Source organism: Ceratotherium simum, chromosome 11, assembly GCF_057802395.1.
Source record: "Ceratotherium simum simum isolate JZ-2026a chromosome 11, ASM5780239v1, whole genome shotgun sequence".
NCBI lineage: Eukaryota > Metazoa > Chordata > Mammalia > Perissodactyla > Rhinocerotidae > Ceratotherium > Ceratotherium simum.
Genome location: NC_141910.1, coordinates 21457861 through 21472072, shown reverse-complemented (window position 1 = coordinate 21472072; position 14212 = coordinate 21457861). Strand labels below are relative to the sequence as shown.

The following is a 14212-nucleotide window of genomic DNA, read 5'->3' as shown; positions in this document are numbered from 1 at the left end:
TCTTTTTGGATTCCATGTCTACTCAGACAAGGGAAACAAAAGAAAAAATAAACAAGTGGGACTTCATGAGATTAAAGAGTTTCTACAAGGCAAATGAAACCAGGATCAAAATGAATAGACACTCCACCAGCTGGGAGAAAATATTTGTAAATCATATATCCAACAAGGGGTTAATCTCCATAATATATAAAGAACTCACACAACTGAACAACAAAAAAACAAACAACCCGATCAAAAAATGGGCAGAGGATATGAACAGATATTGTCCCAAGGAAGATATACAGATGGCCATAGGCATATGAAAAGATGTTTAACATCACTAATCATCAAAACCACACTAAGATATCATCTTAGACCCATTAGAATGGCTATAATAACCAAGACAAAAAACAACAAATGTTGGAGAGGTTGTGAAGAAATGGGAATCCTCATTCACTGCTGGTGGGAATGCAAACTGGTGCAGCCTCTACAGAAAACAGTATGGAGATTCTTCAAAAAATTAAAAATAGAAATACCCTAGGATCCAGCTATCCTACTACTGACTATCTATCCAATGAACTTGAAATCAACAATCCAAAGAGGCTATGTTCACTGCAGCATTATTCACTATAGCCAAGACGTGGAAGGAACCCAAGTGCCCCTCAACTGATGATTGGACAAAGAAGATGTGGTATATATATATACAATGCAGTACTACTCAGCCATAAAAAAAGACAAAATTGTCCCATTTGAAACAACATGGATGGACCCGGAGGGTATTATGTTAAGTGAAATAAGCCAGAGAGAGAAAGACAAACACCACGTGATTTCACTCATATGTGGAATATAAACTAACACATGGACAGAGAGAACTGTATGGTGGTTACCAGGGGGAAGAGAGGTGGGGGTGGGCACAAGAGGTTAAGGGAGGCATTTATATGGTGACTGACAAACAATAATGGACAAGTAAAATTTCACAATGTTATAAACTGTTAATATATCAATTAAAAAAAAAGCAAGGAAGAAAATTTGAAAACTTATTATACCTAAGACAGAAAGATAGCTATTAGCTGACACTTTCTGAGTCAAAAAATAAAAGAATTCCCACTCTGATTTCAGATTAGATGACCACTAACAACACTGTTATCCTTTCAGAGATACCATAAATAGGACACATAGGCAAGTGGAGTGTGGTAAGGGGAAAACACTGGGCTAGTGGTGTTCAGAGGTCTGATTTCAGTTCTGTCAGAAACTACAGGACTGTCCTCCAAAGTGGCTGTACCATTTTGCATTCCTACCCACAATAAATGTGAGTTCCTATTAGTCCACATCCTTGCCAACATTTGGTGTCGTGTTTTGGATTTTTGCCATTCTAATAGATGTGTAGTGGCATCTCGTTGTTTAAATTTGCAATTCCCTAATGACATATGACGCTGAGCATCTTTTAATATGCATACTTGTCATCCATACGTCTTCTTTGGTGAAATGCCTGTTCAATCTTTTGCCCTTTTCTGTGTTTGTGGCAAAATATACATAATATAAAAATTTACCATTTAAAACCATTCATGATGTTGACCATCTTTTCACGTGCTTATTGGTCACTTGTATATCTTCTTCAGAGAAATGTCTTTTTAAGTTCTTTGCACATTTTTTAATTGGGTTGTTTGTTTTCTTATTGTTCAGTTTTAAGAGTCCTTTGTATATTTTGGATACCAGACCACTACTACTTATGTGTTTTGCAAATATTTTCTCCCAGTCTCTGGCTTGTCTTCTCTCTCTTAACAGTGTCTTTCACAGAGTGGAAGTTTTTAATTTCAAAAAAGTCTAACATGTCAATATTTTCTTTCATGGTTTTCATTTGATGTCCTATCTAAAAAGTCATCACCAAACTCAAGGTCACAGATTATCTCCTATATTATCTTCTAGAAGTTTTACAGTTTTGCACTTTACATTTAGGTCTATGATCCATTTTGCACTAATTTCTGTGAAAGGTGTAGGTAGTCTGTCTCTAGATTCTTTTTTTTTTTTTGCATGTGGATGTCTAGTTGTTCCAGCAATATTTATTCAAAAGACTCTCCTTTCTCTATTGAATTGCTTTTGCATCTCTGTCAAAAATCAGTTGACTATATTTGTATGGGTTTCTTTCTGAGCTCTCTATTCTGTTCCTTTGATCTATATGTCTATTCTTTCACCAATACCACAATGCCTGTATTACTTTGGCCTTACAATAAGTCTTGAAGTTGGGTAGTCTCAGTCCTCTGACTTTGTTCTTCTCCTTCAATACTGTGTTAGCTGTTCTCTTTTCCCTTTCCGTATAAACTTTGGAATCAGTTTCTCGATACCTACAAAACAAATTACTGGGGTTTTAATTGGGATTGCATTGATGCTACAGATCAAGTTTGGAAGAACAAACATGTTGACAATATTGAGTCTTCCATCCATGTACATGGAATCTCTGTCCACTTATTTTATTGATTTCTTTCATCAGAGTTTTGAGTTCTCCTCATCCAAATCTTGTACATATTTTGTTAGATTTATACCTAAGTATTTCATTTTCTTCGGTACTAATGTAAACAGTGTTGTGTTTTTAATTTCAAATTCCAATTGTATGTCACTAGTATATAAGAAGGCAATCAACTTTTGTAATATTAACCTTGTATCCTACAACTTGGCTATAACTGATTATTAGTTCCAGGAGTTTCTTTTTCGATTCTTTGGGATTTTCCACATAGACAATGATGTCATCTGTGAATAAAGATAGTTTTATTTCTTCCTTCCCAATCTGCATACCTATTATTTTCTTTTCTTGTCTCACGGACTTAGTTAGGGCTTCCAGTGTGATGTTGAAAAGGAGTGGTGAGAAGACATACTTACCTTCTTCCTGATCTTAGTGGGAGAGATCTAGTTTCTCACCATTAGCTGTACGGTTTCTGTAGATGTTCTTTATGAAGTTGAGGAAGTTCCCCTGTATTCCTGGCTTGCTGCAAGTTTTTATCATGAATGGGTATTGAATTTTGTCAAAAGTTTTCTCTCTATCTATCGATATGAACATGTGATTTTTCTTCTTTAGCCTGTTAATGTGATGGATTACACTAACTGCCTTTTGAATATTGAACCAGCCTTGCATATCTGGAATAAATCCCACTTAGTCACAGTGTATAGTTCTTTTTATACATTGTTGGGTTTGATTTTCTAATATTTTGTTAAGGATTTTTACATCCACGTTCATGAGAGATAATGGTCTGTAGTTTTGCTTTTTTGTAATGTCTTTGTCTAATTTTAAAATTAGGTTAATGCTGGCCTCATAGAACAAATTAGAAAGAATCCTCTCTGCTTCTACTTTCTGGAATAGATTATATAAGAACTGGTATAATTTCTTCCTTAAATGGTTGGGACAATTCACCAGTGAACCTATCTGGCCCTGGTGCTTTTTGTTTTGAGAAGTTACTACTGATCCAATTTCTTTAATAAGTATATGCCTATTCAGAGTATCTATTTCTCACGTGTAAGTTTTGGTAGATTGTGTCTGTCAAGGAACTGGTCCATTTTATCTAGGTTATCAAATTTGTGGGTACAGAGTTGTTGATAATATTCTTCTATTCTCCTTTTAATGTCCATAGAATCAGTGATGTACCTTCTTTCATTTCTGATAGTAGTACTTTATGTCTTCTCTCTTTTTTTCATAATTAACCTGGCTGGAGGTTTACCAATTTTATTGATCTTGTCAAAGAACCAGCTTTTGGTTTTGTTGACTTTCTCTATTGATTCCCTGTTTTCAATTTCACAGATTTCTGCTCTAATTTTCATTATTTGTTTTCTTCTGCTTACTTTGGCATTTGCTCTTCTTTTTCCGGTTTCCTAAGGTGGAACCTGAGACTATTAATTTTAGATCTTTCTTCTTTCCTAATACATGCATTCAATGCTATCACTTCAACCCATACATCTTCATAAGTTTCTAACAACATTTCTTAAGGTCACTGATTCTTTCCTCTACCATTTCAAGTCTATTGATGGATCATCAAAGGCATGCTCCATTTCTGTTACAGTGCTTCTGATTTCTAGCATTTCCTTTTGATTCTCAGAGTTTCCATCTCTCTGCTTACAGTACCCATCTGTTCTTATATGTTGTCTACATTTCCCTTTAGAATTCTTAGCATATTAATCATAGTTGTTTTAAATTCTCAGTGTGATAATTCCAACATTGTTACTTATCTGTGTCTTATTCTGGTACTTGCTCTGTCTCTTTAAACTGTGTTTTCTTGTCTTTAGTATATGTTGTAATTTTTTGTTGAAAGCCAGATTAGATGTACTGGATAAAAGGAGCTGAGATAAACAGGCCTTTAGTATGAGGTTTTATGTTTATCTGGCTAGGAGTTAGGCTGTATTTACCGTTTGCTATAGCTGTAGGTGTCAGAGGCTAAAATTTCCTCTGGTGTCCTTGTTTTTGTCTCCCTTGCTGTCTTTAGAGACCTCTTTAAGTCTGAAACATGTAGCTCTTTCAGTTGTATTCCCCTATTATTGAATAGGTGCCCTACTGATGTGGTGATAAGGTGTGGGAGGAGGGGAAGCATTTTATAGTCCTATGATTAGGTCTCCCTTTTTTAGTGAGCCTGTGCCCCCTGGCTGTGACCTTCAAAAGGCTTCTCAGTTGTTGATTTTCAGTTTCTTCAGATTTTTCTTATTGTGAAGCCAGGAGTAAAAACTTCCAAGCTCCTTACATGCTGGACCAGAAGTATTTTTAAGAAACTGCCAAACTTTTCCAAAAGGGTTGTACCAATTTAAATTCCCACCAACAGTATACGAGAGGTCTAGTTACTCCACCAGGGCTGGCAGTAGGGTGAGGCAAACAAGGAGCCTAGGGTGCAATATTTAAGGAGGCACCTACTCTCAGATTCTGGCGCCCCTTCATATCTTACACCTTAGGCACTTCACTTGTCTCATCGTAGTACTGGCCCAGTCCTCCACATCCCCACCAAAACATGAAAGAATATGTGTAGACTTGGTATTATTTTTTTCCTTAAATGTTTGGTAGAATTCAATAGTGAAGCCATGTGGACCTGAGTTTTTTTGTGGAAAGGTATTTAACCACACATCAATTTTTTAAATAAACATAAAGTTATTTCAAATATATAAAGTAATTCCTCTTGAGAGAGCTTTGGTAATTTGTGTCATTCCTTGAATGACATAAAATATATATTATACGAATTTATAAATATATAAATATTAAAGTTATTTCAAAAATATAAAGTAATTCTTCTTGAGAGAGCTTCGGTAATTTGTGTCATTCAAGGAATCTGTCAGTTCATCTAAGTTGTTGAATTTATTGGCATAAAGTTGTTCATAATATTTCATTGTTAGCCTTTTAATCTCCGTAGAATCTGTGGTGGTGTCACCACTCTCATTCTTGTTATTGGTGATTTGTGCCTTCTCTCTTTTCTTCCCCAGCAGTATTGCTCGAGGTCTGTCAATTTTATTATCTTCTCCAAGAACCAGCTTTAGGTTTCACTGATTTTCTCTATTTTCTATTGCACTGATTTTGACTTTGATATTTATTTCTTTCCTCTGCTTATTTTGGTGTAAATTTGCTCCTCTTTTTCTAGCTTTTTAAGGTAGAAGCTGAGGTCATGGATTTCAGATCATTCTTCTTTTCTAATACATTTATTGCTATAAATTTCTCCCTAAGTACTGCTGGAATAGCATCTCATAAATCCTGATATGTTGTATTTTCATTTCCACTCAATTCAAACTACTTTCTAATTTCCCTTTCCTCTTTGACCAACATTTTATTTAGAAGTGTAAGTTTTGGCTTCCAAATATTTGTGGATTTCCACATAACATTTCTGTTATTAATTTCTAATTTAATTCTATTGTGGTCAGAGAATATACTTTGTATAACTTGAAGCCTTCTAAATATATTAACATTTGTTTTATGGTCCAGATTATGGTCTATCTTGATAAATGTTCCATGAACACTCAAGAAGAAGATATATTCTTTTGTGTTGCATGAAATGTTCTTTAAATGTGTTCTCTTAAGTTAAGGCAGGTTGGTTGATAGTGTTGTTCAAGTCTACTATATACTTGCTGATTTTCTGTTTTTGCTTGTTCTATCATTTATTGAGAGACAAGTTTTGAAATCTCCAACCATAATTGTGAATTTGTCTATCTCCCCTATAAAGTTCCCAGTTTTTGCTTCATGTATTTTCAAGCTCTGTTATTAGAGGCATAAATGTTTAGAATTATTATATCCTCCTGATTAACTGACAGCTTTAACATTATAAAATAACCTTCTTTATCCATAGTAATAGTCTTTGCTCTGAAATCTACTTTGGCTGATATTAATATAGCCACTCCAGGTTTCTTCTGACTGGTGTTAAGCCTGGTATATCTTTCTCTACCCTGTTACCTTTAAATGTTTTGCATCTTCATATTTAAAGTGCATTTCTTATAGGCAGCATATAGTTGGGTCTTGCTTTTTCATCTGATCTCACAATCTCTGCCTTTTAATTGGGGTGCTTACACATTTACAGTTAATGTGATTATTGATAGGGTTAGGTTTAAGTCTATCATGTAGGTGTTTATTTTCTTTTCGTCTCATCCATCTATTCTGTGTTCCCTTTTTACTCTTTTTGTGTCTTTGGATTGAGACTTTTTTTAATTCCATGTTATCTCTTCCATTGGCTTATTAGCTATAATTCTTTGTTTTGTTATTTTAGTGGTTGCTTTATTAAAATATATACATAATATATCATTATTTGATATTGTTCATCCCCCCTGCTAGAAATTTAAGCTTTGTAATGGAGGGACTTGGTGTCTGTTTTGGTCTGCTGTATCCCTAGTGTTAGAACAGCACCAGGCATATGGAAGGCACTCAATAAAAATTTTATCAATAAATGGATAAATAGAAAAGCCAAATTGTAGTTATGAGATGTGAGACTAGAAATCATTGAAAAGAAGGTGTATTAAAGCTCATCCACTTAACAACATCCAGACAGTTAGATGTGATCACTGAAAACAGAACACAAAAACTCTAGATGGGGCCAGCCTAATGGTTAAGTTCGGTGCACTCAACTTCGGCGGTGTGGGTTTGGTGGCTCAGATCCCTGGGGCAGACCTACGCCACTTGTCGGCAGCCATGCTGTGGCAGCGACCCACATACAACATAGAGGAAGATCAGCACAGATGTTAGCTCAGAGCAAATCTTCCTCAGCAAAAAGAAAAAACAAAACCCTAGACTGTATATGGCAATATACACATAAAAAGGTAAATAATATTTACAGGTTCTGTACAAAAATATTAAGTAGGACTAAAAATGAACCAGATACTGTATAGTATTAATGTCAATAATATAGCCAAATTCAGCCTATTTTCAAATTATAAAAAGAATAATCAAGTGAAATAAAATCAGCTAAATGCAAATTAGTCTTGCTAATAACAAAAGTATAAAAAGGAATAATTATAAAATTATAAATAAATATCTCCTATACAAACTTCCACTTATAAAATAAATAAATCATGGGGATGTAATATAAAGCATGGTGACTATAGTTAATAATACTGTATTGCATATTTGAAAGTTGCTAGGAGAGTCGATCTTAAAAGTCCTCATCACAAGAAAAAAATTTTTTTGTAACTATGTATGGTGATGGATGTTAACTAGACTTATTGTGGTGATCATGTCACAGTATATACAAATACTGAATCATTATCTTGTACACCTGAAACTAATATAACGTTATGTCAATTATACCTCAATAAAAAAATTTTTTTGAATATCCCCTGTACAACTTTAATGATGACTTTTTTAAAGATTGAAATGATAAACAGAATTACATTAATAACAATCACTTACTAAAAATAAAGAACAGGCCATCTCAAACTCAGCACTGCACTCACTTCTCGCTCTCAGAACCCAGTTTAGAGCAACATATTATGTCTACAGATATTAAGACTATCTGCTAGAGCTAATGCTCTATTAAATTGTCTGTGGTGAAGGAGAGGCATAGAAACAATCCCACTCTGATCATTTCTTAAACCTCACAAATCATCTAGGCTTTACAGGCTTAACAGAATCATTTTCTCCTTAGTAGGCAGGGTAGATTTCATGTTGGTTCTTTTTTTTTTTTTTTTGTGAGGAAGACCAGCCCTGAGCTAACATCTGACGCCAATCCTCCTCTTTTTTCTGAGGAAGATTGGCCCTGAGCTAACATCCGTACCCATCTTCCTCTACTTTATATGGGACGTGGCCACAGCACGGGTTGACAAGCGGTGTGTCGGTACACGCCTGGGATCCAAACCGGGGAACCCCGGGCCGCCACAGAGGAGCGCGTGCACTTAACCACTTGTGCCACCAGGCCGGCCCCTCATGTTGCTTCTTAACACCATTAGGAATGTCATTCTGAAAAATCACTACAATAAGAGAAATATATTCACACATATCTAAGTAAAGAATTAAATACAATCCAGGACAGTAGAATGTGTATGAATAGGAAAGAATACCATATGCTCATCAAAGATTATTGGTCAAAAGCTATAATATATCAAACTAAAAGTCTTTCAATTATTTTTGACCTGACTATAACTAACTTCAAGATTAGATATTACCTGGCAGTACACCCTTTGACATCGGTCTTAGCAGCATCTTTTCAAATACCATGTCTACTCAGGCAAGGGAAACAAGAGAAAAAATAAACAAATGCAACTACATCAGGCTAAAAAGCTTCTGCAAGGCAAAGGAAACCATCAACAAAACAAAAAGACAACCCACCAACTGGGAGAAAATACGTGCAAATCATACATCCGACAAGGGCTTAATTTCCAAAATATATCAAGAATTCATACAACTCAACAACAAAAAAACAAACAACCTGATCAAAAAATGGGCAGAGGATATGAACACACATTTTTTCCAAAGAAGATATACAGATGGCCAATAGGCACATGAAAAGATGTTCAACATCACTAATCATCAGGGAAATGCAAATCAAAACTACAATGAGATATCACCTTACACCTGTTAGAACGGCTATAATAACCAAGACAAAAAACAACAAATGTTGGAGAGGATATGGAGAAAAGGGAACCCTCACACATTGCTGGTGGGAGTGCAAACTGGTGCAGCCACTACGGAAAACAGTATGGAGATTTCTCAAAAAATTAAAAATAGACATACCATACAACCCAGGTATTCCACTACTGGGTATTTATCCAAAGAACTTGAAATCAACAATTCAAAGAGACTTATGCACCCCTATGTTCATTGCAGCATTCTTCACAATAGCCAAGATGTGGAAGCAACCCAAGTGCCCATCAACTGATGAATGGATAAAGAAGATGTGATATATATATATACAATGGAATACTACTCAGCCATAAAAAAAGACAAAATCGTCTCATTTGCATCAACATGGATGGAACTTGAGGGTATTATATTAAGTGAGATAAGCCAGACAGAGAAAGACAAACACCATATGACTTCACTCATATGTGGAAGATAAACAAATACATGAACAAAGAGAAGAGATTAGTGGTTACCAGAGGGGAAGGGAGTTTGGGGGTGGGCATAAGGGGTAAAGGGGCACATATATATGGTGACTGACAAATAATAATGTACAACTGAAATTTCACAATGTTATAAACTATTATGAACTCAAAATAATTAAAAAAAAAAAAAAAGAGAGAGAGCAGACTAGTGGTTACCAGAGGGGAAGGGGGTGGGGGTGTGCAAAAGGGGTAAAGGGGCACATATGTATGGTGATGGATAGAAAATAGACTATTGGTGGTGAGCATGATGTAGTCTATACAGAAACTTATATACAATAACGTACACCTGAAATTACCTTGTTATAAACCATTATGGCCTCAATAAAATAATTTTTTAAAAAATGAGATATTACCTGAGAGATTTCTTGTTGATATACTGTAAAATGTTCCTTGCTAATCTGTGGGAGGTAGAATGAAGGTATGACTTCAGTGTCCACAAAGTCCAATCCCCATGTTTTTGTGAAGAAGTCAGATTCTCTTTTTGCTAATCTAGGATCATTTAATGCTGCTGGGAGATTTACTTTGGAATGATATATAGTCCATCTATGTTGATCTGTAACTAGAGATGGGGCAACACATAAACTATTTGAATCACCTGCAAAAAGTAAATAAGAGAACTCTGTCAAGTAAGTTCTGTGTTTGAAAGTATACCCTAGAAAAATAAAAATGCTTAGATTCTACTTTATACAAAGCAATTACACTCTCTCTTCAATAGCAAATGTTTTAATAAAAATCAATCTGATTAAAAAACCTTCAGCTTTCAACATCAATTGCCAAGGGGAGGAAAAACACGTACAAGATAAAGGATATGCAAAATTTGAAAGTTGCAGTTGCAGGGTGGGGTGGGTGGTAAAGAAAGTCTTTCATTAATTCTTTTCCTTAATGTACAATTTCTCTCTCTTTTTTCAACGTCAAAACTCTTCTACCTTCTATTGTATATTTTCTATCCTTTAATACTCTAGTTTTTTTCACAGGTAGGCCTTTGTTCTATTGTATTATGGCAGACACTCCTGGTTCCAATATCCTTTGTTTGGCTTATAATTAGATAACATAAATGCTGACGTGGCATTAACCATAGAGGAAAGAAAACTATATAGTTGATTCTTGTTATTCACAATAGTTTTGTTCTATAAAGTCACGGGAACACTTAATTAGCAAATACTAAACCATTGCTCCTAGGGGAAACACAGGGTTAGGTTTCTGTGAGTCTCTGGTCACATTTTCTCAACCAATCAATACATAATCTTGTTTTGTGTGTATTTCTGTTTAAAGACACCTTATTTAATATCTACTGTTCATTCATTAACATTGAACTCACAGCTAACACCACTATAATTCACACCTGAATGAAGCTCCTAGAACATATGTAGTTTTCTTCACAAGGCACATTACAGCCTTCTTGTGCTCAAGAACACTAGAAAGCACTTCAGCACCACATTTGGGAACCACCTTAAATAGCAAAATCACCAACAAAAAGCACAAAAATGCGAAAAACATGGCACTAAATAGACCACAAAAAGGACATGTGTTTACAGCATGACAGCTAAAACAAGAAGGCAGAGTGTTGCCTTTTTCAACCTCAGGTGGGAACGTATGCATTAGGCAATTCAAATTTTTCACTCCTCTGCACATGCCTGCAAATGACCATAAAAATACCACAAGTATTGATTTTGGGGTTACAAACAAATTTTAGGGAGTATGCTAATTTGCAAATACAGAATCCGCAAATAATGAGGACTGACTGTACTATGTTTAACCAAAGAGCTTTCATTCTGCACCTTCCTTTACAAAACTTTTAGTTTATGTAAGTAACTTCTTTTATGGAAATGCACGAAAGAGCTATATTCCAATTTCCCAGTCAATTTACTTCCAAATTACTTATATCTCTTTAGTTTTAACATCATAAAATTTACTCTTTTAAGATAAGTATATGAAATCTGACTACTCAATTAAAGATTATACAAATCCTCAATAAAAATTCTCAAAAAAAAAGGCATTACCTGTGGGTTCCTTGGGACACACATCTGGCAGTGACTGCACAGGTCTGATGTGTTTTGCCGGATCTACCTCTTTTTTAAAGAAAACATCACTGCTGCTTCCTTGAGGCACTGGTGAAGAACTGTGGCTTGAAGCCATTGCATAAGATCACCACTCAACTGAAAATGAGTAACAAATAATAAGACACTAATACAAATCAAAATTCATCTATAAGTATTACGCATGTCACAAACTTTCTTTCAAAAACAGACTCATTATTCAAAATACCTCAAAGTATAAGCACACAATTTGAATACTCACTGTTAACTGTGAGAATCACTCATAACATTTAGTTTGCTAAGAAAGTTATTTGTCCTTGTTTAAAAAGAATTCTCCCCAAAGTGATATATTCTTACTTAGTCTTTTATCCAAAGTGCAAATAGATACCAAAGCTGAAACCGATATATATTAAAGATGAAAACATTTCATTCATTCAACAAGTATGCAGTAATTATGCCCTATAGCAAAATGCTTATGTGCATGGGTTTTTGAAATCTGACTGCCTGGGTCCATATCCCAGCTTCACTTACCAGCAGTATAACCTTAAGGAAATTTACTTAACCTCTGTATGCTTTACCTCATCTGTAAAAATGGAGATGAAAAGAGATCCCATCCCATAAACATTTTGTCAGAATTAAAGGAATGTATACATGTAAAGCATTTAAAACAATGCCTGCCTCAAAGTTAGTATTCATAAACATTAGTTATCATTATGATTATTACTATGTGACTGTCACTATACTAAATGATTATAAAATAAAAGAAGTATCATTCTTCAAAGTGCTTGCAATTCTATTAAGTAATCAAAACACTAAACAAAACACAAGGTAACCTATGTCTACATTTTTTAGTAAGGGCTGAAAGAATCCGTGGGGCAAGGCAACATAATATAGGTTACAGTGTCAGGTAAGACTTTACAAATGAAGCAGTACATAACCTGGATACTGAAGAACATGTATTATTTTATTATTGGAGGGTAGATAATCTTATATCGCTGAGCATATCTATCAAATAGCCGGCATTCAATAAATACTTTTTAATGAAGGAATAAATAAATGCACATAAACAAAAGCTGATAGCTAAAGTGAACTTAGAGATCCCCGAGTCTAAGTTTCCTCATACTAGAGATATGTATAGCAAGGCCCAGAAAGACTAGGTGGTTTACAAAGATACATGTGGTTTAACAAGTTTAAAAAAAAAAAAAGCCAAGTTAGGAAATTTGGTGAACAGAAAAATAAGAAATAAAAAAACAGAGATATAAGGCTAGGACTGGTGACAAAAGTTCATCCACTCTAACTCCTCTTTAGTTTGGTGGAAAGCTAAAAATTACATTTCCCACACTTCCTTGTATTATCTGTCCCAGTTCTTCTAATGCAAAGGAAACACATCCAACTACACCATTCACTGAGACCATAAGAAACAAGCTGCTAAGAAAATACACAAAGATAATAACTTCCTCAAGGTCCGTGAACAGAAAGCAAATAACAGCATGAACAAAGGTTAAGGGGCATAGAATAATCATAAGATTGTGTGGAAACTGACCTGACTAGAGTGAAATGTTTGCATTGGAAAGTACTGACAAATAAATCATATTTACACACACACACACACACACACACACACACAGTATGGCCAGACTAGAGTTGCTTCACACACACACACACACACACACACACACACACACACACGCAGAGTAGGGCGAGACTACAGTTGCCTCTCTAAGCAGTAAGGAGCCTTCAGAGGTTTGGAGGCAAAAGAGTACTATGATGAAAATATCTGGGAAAATTAATCAGCGCCTTGGTTTGAAAGGCATCACTCATCACTGTATTTATATCCATACATATTAAGTGTATGGTTGTTTCTGTATAAAAGCATTAGCACAGCAAATACCTAAAGAATAGGAAACACTGTATAACACAGAATCTTGTACATTAAGTGTTTGGTAAAAACAATTCTAAATTTAACATTAAATATGTTTAACTATTTTATTAATTTCATCAAATAAAATGGCTAACGTACATATTTTGACACTTGAAGAGGTAAGCTACAAATACATGGAAAATACATATATGTTGAAAGCCCATTGCTTGATGTCAGATAAATTAAATATTGACTCCAACAATAGTACACTACTATTTCAATTTATTTTATTTACCATCATGCTGTTTTTACTGGAAAAAGAAATCCTAAGTGCCATCTTAGGTAGCTGGGGAAGATAGGGACTTTTGGAAAAACATTTTTAGACTCCTGTAAGTTATTTCTGTATCTGGGGGGGAAAAACACCTTATTTTCTCTTTAAAGATTCTGAATTGGGAAACATACGCAGGTTTTGTTTTTTCCTACACCTTTCATAATTCTTCTTATGAAAAGAGGGACAATCTCTAGCCATCAAGGGATTATGTAAAATTAAGGGACTGCCTAAATATATGAGTCCCAATTTCCAAGCATTTGACTCTCCATTCCCTTCACCATCCTGAGTTTATTAAGATCTCCTCACAGTAAGAACCAAACTTTGTATTAATGATCACATAACAGGTATGATGCAGACACTTGGTAAGTGCAATCACTGGTAATAAAACATGATGGATTTATTCATAAGGCACAGATGTATAAACAAATACAGCAAATCCACACAGACTCTAAACCAAACCATTTC

At 34.9% G+C, this 14212-nt stretch overlaps 1 protein-coding gene across 5 annotated transcripts in view; it reads right to left on the bottom strand.

The window, feature by feature from the left end:
- Positions 1–14212, bottom strand: part of VPS54 (VPS54 subunit of GARP complex) — a 110594-nt gene that overhangs the window by 70257 nt on the left and 26125 nt on the right. For 3 of the 5 annotated variants that reach the window (XR_001391885.2, XM_004435626.3, XM_014791470.2), the window contains exons 2-3: positions 11520–11675; positions 9873–10114 (exon numbers count right to left, since the gene is read on the bottom strand). Coding sequence is in view for 4 of the 5 variants with exons in the window: in XM_004435626.3 (XP_004435683.1) it covers positions 9873–10114; positions 11520–11655 (378 nt within the window). In the remaining variant the exon portion in view is untranslated. The remainder of the gene's footprint in view (positions 1–9872; positions 10115–11519; positions 11676–14212) is intronic. The other 2 variants (XM_004435627.3, XM_087436662.1) reach the window with 2 other exon arrangements.